The 7,222-nt window shown below is 50.7% G+C and overlaps 1 protein-coding gene across 1 annotated transcript; it reads left to right on the top strand.

Moving 5' to 3' along the window:
* Positions 1-1,740: 1,740 nt before the first annotated feature.
* IGBP1 (immunoglobulin binding protein 1) lies at positions 1,741-5,622 on the top strand (the record flags this gene model as incomplete). Its single annotated transcript, XM_079542129.1, is given in 7 exon segments — positions 1,741-1,783; positions 1,786-1,993; positions 2,066-2,350; positions 3,615-3,810; positions 4,788-4,873; positions 5,185-5,297; positions 5,474-5,622. Coding segments are annotated over 7 exon segments (1,080 nt in total).
* Between the last annotated feature and the right edge of the window lie 1,600 nt (positions 5,623-7,222).

Genomic DNA, 7,222 nt, shown 5'->3' with positions numbered 1-7,222 from the left:
CACAAAGGTGACGGCGTTCACTCCAGCATTCTCTATCGCTCTGATCCTCAAAACGTTGTTGAAATTTAGAACCTTAGAGAGGGTGATACAATAGGTTTACTGTGGGTTTCAAGTAATGCACACGAAGGTGAAAGATGCTGTATCAAGTGCATTGCTGCCTCTCTAATGAAAGTGAACTGGCTGTAATTATTGGGGATTTCGCAGTATCTTCTGCCAGTGAGCAATGAACGGCTGTAGATTCCTGGCCCTGTTCTACTTCCAGTTAATACATTAATTAGTTTTCCCACCACTGGACATACTGTTTTTTACTTCCTGCCTTGTGTGCAGGATTACCACAGAGCGATGTGTTAAGCTGTTGACAGAGCTCACACCACTGGTGTCTGTGTTTTCAGTCAAAATATGGTCATGCAGAGGGGGGATGAGAGAAAAGTACAGCTATCGAGATGCGCTCAGGACACAGCATGCAGGATCCTAAACCCACAACTCTTCAGCTTTTATGATTAACTTTTTATCAACGTATCTCATGCACGCACGAATAAAGCAAACAGAGCAAATCATAAACTGACTCATCTGTGGAAACTGAGTGCTTCCAGCCTGCCCTGAATTATTGTCACACCATATAAATTGTTCACATCTAGGTCAATGACTTGTATCGTGTTTCTGTGTTTGTAAAAGTGTAGCTTTAACCCTCACCCGTCTTATGCCTGTTTTAATTTCAGGGGTACATAAGGGAAGAAAAGAAACACGTGGAGAAGAAATGGCAGTAGGCACTGCACCTGAACAGCAAAACACAGCACTGTGCTGCCAGGTGTCCAGGATGCTGTGTCACATTCCAGACCTGGGCAGTGCAGCGATGGCTGCGTGCAGAGCGAGTGCACAGTGCAGCCCAGCCTTGACATCAAGGTGCCATCAAGGCTCTTCCAGGAGCAGGACGGGCCACGTGAAGCACCCGTCCGTGCCTGGGGCAGGGCGTGCTGACTTTCTGACCATGCGTTTCCGCAGTAGCGGTGATTTGGGGGCCCCTGGAGGGACCCACGGCAGTGCCTGGCGTGTGGGTGTCACGGCGATGGCTTGGCTCCCTCTGGTGCAGCGGCACGAGCAAAACACAGCTGGCTGCACCCAGCCGAGGGAGCTGAGCCCTGCAGGGCTGCCGGCACGGGGTCCTCGGCACGGCGGCTCGTTATCCCGATCTCTGGTTGGTTTTACAGCGACTGTTCCCCATTCTGGAGCGAGCACTGCTCAGCTCCAGCTCGGCTCCTGCTGCACTGCGCTGTGAGGACAGACTCTGGCCTTCGGCTGTGCTTTTTATTTAATTAACAGAAATCGATGAAGATAACGGAAAGAGACTTGTGCCATTGAACAAAACCAGCAAACGACCATCTCCAGAGGAGGGGATATGGGAGCACTATTCAAATAAGAGGCAGCCGGAGGGGCTCGGTGCGATCCGGGATGGATCTGTGCGAGCCCGGATCTGCGTCACTGCACGGCGCTCCGGGGCCAAGAAACGGAGAGCTGCCGCCACGTGTGGGTGAAACTGAGGCTGAGAGGTGCGCAGATCCGGATAGGTGCATCCCTAACTGATTCGACCTCCGATTTGTTAACGCTCTGCTTTGCGTTCTCTCCGGCCTCGGTTCGCACCATCCTGTGACCGCACTTCTGCGCGCTCGCGGCGGCCCGGCCCCGCCCCCACCAAGATGGCGGCGCCATTCCCACCAAGATGGCTGCTCCGCCCTCACCAAGATGGCGGAAGGGGCGTCGCCGCCGTTACCGGAAGCGGGCGGCAGGCGGTTCCTTCCCGGCCCAGCATGGCGGAGGCGCCGGGCGAAGGCCCGCGGCTGCCGGAGCTGCTGGAGACGGGCTGGCGGCTGCTGGAGGAGGTGGAGGCCAGCACCGAGCCGTCCTCCGGAGCCCCGTCCGTGCAGGCCAAGGTGCGGCGGGGGCTGGGCGCGCTGCAGCAGGCGGCCGCCATGGTGGAGGAGCTGCAGCTGTTCAGGTGAGGCGGCGGGGCCGCGGGGCCGGGGCCTCAGCGCCGGGCGGGCTGTGAGCCGATCCGTTGCCTTTGCAGCGAGAACGAGGAGCTGGAGGAGATCGCCTCGGCCGACCTGAAGTACCTGCTGGTGCCCGCGCTGCTGGGCGCGCTGACGCTGCGGCAGGTGGAGCCGAGCCGGCGGCGGGAGCACCTGGAGAGCGCCCGGAGGCACCTGTGCCGCTTCCTGGAGCTGTGCCGCTCCTACGGGCTGAGCGGAGCCCCGCCGCCCCCAGCCGCCCCTCGGGAGGACGGCGAGCCCGGCAGCGCCGCGCAGAGCAGCCTGCTGGCCATGGCCTCCAGCCGGCAGGCCAAGATCGAGAGGTGAGAGCCGCGGGATGGGCCTTGAGGGCTCAGCCTTTCCTGCACGGGCACTGCCTGCCTGTCCGTGTGCCTGTCCGTGTGCAGCACTGCGGCTCCTGCTGAGCTGCACCCCAGCTGGCCCCACCTCAGCAGATGGGAGGCGGCTGCCCCAAGCCCTGCTGTGAGCAGGTTCGTGCTTGACCTGCTTGGAGGACGAGCCGTTGCAATTACAGCAACAGGGACAAAACCTCCCAGAGCTCTGTGTCATCATGCAGAGCTGTCCCGTCCCAGTTGCCATTGTCAGTAGTTGACTAAAGGGAGCTCATCCTGCTGCAAACAAACCAGAGATGGGCGGTTTGCTTTGCCTCCCTGCAGCACAGGGCTGGGCAGGCAGGTGCTCAACTTCTTAAGATGTGTTTTTCAGGGTTTTCTGTGGAGCGTTTTATAGAACAGCTCATAGCTCCATGTCCTTTCAGCTCCCATAGGCTGCTAATCTTCGATTCTTACTGTTCATTCTGTGGTGACGCTGTAACTGAAGGATTTACCCTGGAAGTGTGTTAGATAGGTAGTCCTCCTCCCTGCCCCCTGCTTCTCTTAACTAGGCCAAGAAAATCCAGAGAGCCAAAAGCATAGTAAAAAAACTCATCTGCAGGCATGTAACCATCTGAGACAGAAATTGGAAATGTGCTCAGTTGTCCTTTTAAGCTCTGGCAAGTCTAGTAAAAATCCATTGCAGTGCCCAAGTTGGAGGTGAGAGTAGGACAGAATGGGGAAAGTGGGTGGAGAAGATCTGGATGCTGCAGGTATGTGTATGGTCATGCATTTTCAAAGCCTTTGTAAGCACAGTGGAACTCTTCTGTAGTTTTCATCTGTCAGAAACTCACACTGAGGTGGAGTTATGTCCTCATGCTTGGTGTTCTGCCTCTTGTGCTTTGTTAGAGGTCACCAGGAAATGACAGCTGGTATGATCTGCTGCTATGTTCCCGAAAGTCATTGCTTTAGCTCTGTGGGACTGTTGGTCCTTTGCTGTATGAGTGGGTCCTGCTCTCACTGGTACATTCCTCAGCAATATGAGGCTCTTTATGAATAGCTGGGATTTATTTACCCTAGTGAGCAGTGATCAGAAACTGGCACTTCTGTGAAAAGCAATTAACGTGGGACAGGAAATAGCTCTCTAACTACATTTTATTCAAGTTCAAGAAATAGTTTATTTTGGAAGACACAGTGGGCTGTGCTGGAGAAAGTTTATTGGAATTAATTAATTATTCTTTTCTCTTCGAGCCAGATATAAGCAGAAAAAGGAACTGGAGAACAAGTTGGCCTCTCTGAGAACCTTTGTGGAGAGCGGGCAGGCAGATGAGGAGCAAATACGGGAGCTGTATCTACTGCAGGCCCGGAAATGGGTCAACATCAGCTTTGAGGAAATTGAGAGCATCGACCAGGAAATGGTCATCTTGAAGAGCAGGGATACAATGAAGCAGGTATGAAGTCTCTCTTGATCTGCAGGTCCTGTGAACTCTGCATAGTTAGATCTCATGATAAAAGCTGTTGTGGGTAAATGAACCGTGGAGGAATTCATCAGAGTTTCCTAAATCTTGTTCTTTGGACTCTAGATCAGAGTCTTAGCTCGTGCACAGCATAAATGGATGGGGCTTGGTTTAATTCTGAATGGCCAGTGGTGCTGCCACGTATCTTAGACAGTCATGGATTGTTAAATGCTGGAGCACTGAATATCAGAGCATAGCTGCTCTGCACACAGAGGCTTTTTTCCACTCAGCTGGGTTGTGCCAGACCTTTAACTCTAAAGAAGTAAATACATTTTTTAATTAAAACAAGACCTTCGTGGCTCTTGTTTTTTTCAAGACTGCACTTCTGAGCCTACAGAAAATCCTGATGTTAGAGTAAAACATTCCATTCCGTGTGAGGAAAGCTGCTTAGGGACCTGCAAATCATGTGTAGGACAGTTTCTCCAGACTTCATGCTACTCACCTCAAATGTCTGTCTAGAATTAAAAAATCTGAGTGTACCATAGTCCAGCTTTGGCACAGCTGGTTTGTGCAATTCTTTATTGCAGAGCTCTGCTGTTCTGTAGTGCCCTGGGTGATATCTTCATGAATGATGAGCTTGATTGGCTTCATAATGTACTGCGTTTGATCCATGGAAAAAATAAGCTATATTTCATGCTTTGATCTGAGCTGATCTGGTTTAGCTCTGTTGACTTTCTGCTTTGATCAGAGTGAGTATAACAAAGGCACAAAGCGGAGTGATTTGTGGAAGCTCACAGATGGAGTTCATGATTTAAACTGGATTAAGAGCTGAATTGTCTGACTTGGGATGTTGCACTGACAGCAGAGGCATTTATTTTCTACAAGACCCTTAGTAACTTGCTTGGGGTGGGAGGTGAAGAAGGGAACTCTTATCTACATGATTGTCTTATGACTCTTGTTGGCAATTTCAGTCCTCAGCACCGCCACACGGTCCTTCTCGGCAAGTCAGGACTCCACTGAAACCTTTCATTCTTACCCGGGATGCAGTTCAGGCTAAGTATGTTGGTTTTTGACTATTTAAACACAGTATGATGCAGTGTTGTGTTTCCATGGTGAGTCTAAGATCCTTTTTCAAATGCAGGAAAGCAGTCGTTGTCTTCAGGTAGCGTGTCACACCAAGATTGCATCTGTTGTATGGTGAGGGATGGGGGAACTTCTGATACGTTTCTTCCAGTCTCTAACTTCTTTTGTTGTCAGCATATTTCAGTGTCTCAGCTGTCAGTACAAGTTGGGGTGCAGAGCAGTTCCATGCACTGATGTTGGTTCAGTTGTGCAGAACGTTCCTTGACCATCTGTCTCGTCCTGTAGAGTGTTTGGTGCTGGATATCCTGGCCTGCCAACTATGACTGTAAACGACTGGTATGATCAGAAGAGAAGGGAAGAAGCAGCGCGTGGTCAGACTGCACCTCAGAGGCCACCAAGTAAGGCAGAATGGATCCAAAATGGGAATAGAGAACTTGGTAGCTCTCTTGAGGGGAAGGGCGAATGGGAATGTATTCAGGATGTGAAACACCCGCTAGCTTTCTCCACTGGGTTGGGCTGCTGTGTGGCAATTCCTGCTTTCTGTCTGGACCTCACTCTTGTTCTCGGCCTTTAGCAGACACAAATGACGAAGAGTCGCAGAAGGAGCAGCAGGAGAAAATAAAGGAGGAGGATGATGAGGAAGCTCTTCAAAAAGCTCGGGACTGGGATGACTGGAAAGATACACACCCAAGAGGCTATGGCAACCGGCAGAACATGGGCTGATGCTCCAGCAGCAGGGAGAGCAGGGCCTGGAAATCCCGTAAGAGTTGCCTGTCTCGCAGGCATAGGAATAAATGCACTGTACATATGCAGAGGTATCCTTGGCTTCTCTGCGAGTCACTGGAATCAGAGGAGTGAGCGTGACAATTTGCTTTGGTTTACATGAAACGTCAGGCTGACAGCGTGCTTGTCCTGTGCAGTGACACCGGGGGCTCCTGGCAGCGGGCGCTGTGATGGGTCAGGCTGCCTCTGCCCTCCCAGTCAGAGGAAGTCCTTGAAAGAAAAGTACCTGAGTTTGGAAACCGCTCTTTGTATTGTTGGTGGATGTATTTATTTTTTCCTCTATATTTTAAACAAAATAAAATCTCTTGTGTTGCCTAGTTCTCCTTGTGAAAATCCGTTGCTTTTCATCCTGGTCTCTTCCAGGGCTTGTGTCAGCTGGACAGTTATTTTGGCCAGGGCTACTGTTGGCCCTTTCCACTGCCTCATCACTCTGTTCCTCCCCAGGTGGGAAGTTTTTTGTGGGTTTTTTTGTATGTTAAGTAGATCAGGTGTTCTGAGGGCAACGTGTTGAAGTGCTGATACTACACATAGTACAACAGCCTGAATATGAATGTTTGTCCTTTTGCCTTGTGTAACGTGGAGTCTGCATATGTATGGGCAGTGTATGTCCTCAGGACCCTCTAATGGGGCATTGCCAAGGCCAGTGCTGGGACACAGCAGTGCCACATGCAGAGGAGTAATGCGTTGGTGGTCAGCATGCTCTGAAATGTCCTTACAGAATAGCCCTGAAGGATCTGGGTTCCTCTAAAGCAAGCTAGTGGGAGCTCTGGCCTTTGCCAGCTGTGGGCCAGCAGCTGCCATTAGGTTGTTCTAAACCTGTTAAAAATGCAAAGAATGCTACAAATGTCAGGATTTAAAAAAAAAAAAAAAGTACCTTTCCTGCTTGTGTGATAGCACATTTCCCAGAGCAGTTTCAATCTTTTATTTGGCCTCAGCCGAGGCTTCATCAGCGGCTGCTCCCTCACCTTTAGGAACAATGGGATTTTAGAAGAATTCAGCTTTTTTTTTTTCTTCTTATGAGCATGATTCATGCAAGCTGGGCTGCACGATTGCTCAGATGCAATGTCAGCACCTCTTGGCAGCGTGTGCTGAGGAGCTGCCAGTAGTCTGCAATGGATGCAGCTCCCTCTTTTTCCAGGTATTTTTTTTCTATGACTTACCATATCAGATTGTGGATTTCTGTGCCTTCCAAAACTTTTTTTTTTTTTTTGCTTTAACAACGTGTGCAATCTTGAATATGAATTAACTCCTTTCCTGTGTTGCTGTCAGCCTGCTGCTCCTGGTGAGTCCTTCTGGAAAGACGTGGCTCCGCTGGATGACGTCCTGCAGGTTTTCTGTCCCTTCCACTGCCGGCCTGCAGCCCGCTCTCTGGGCTGCTTCCATGCTGCTTTTGTATCCTCCTTTCTTCATGCATTTGGAAGGGAACCTTTCCCATTTTTATTTTGTGAAGTTGCACCCAGTCTTTTTGGTCTCCTACACCTGTCCTTTAGCAAGCAGGACTACATGCCAGCATGAAGGCTTCTTCCAGTGGAGGAAATCT

The sequence above is a fragment of the Tetrao urogallus genome, assembly GCF_951394365.1.
Source record: "Tetrao urogallus genome assembly, chromosome: 13".
NCBI classification, from domain to species: Eukaryota; Metazoa; Chordata; class Aves; order Galliformes; family Phasianidae; genus Tetrao; species Tetrao urogallus.
This window is presented reverse-complemented; position numbering and strand designations above follow the sequence as displayed.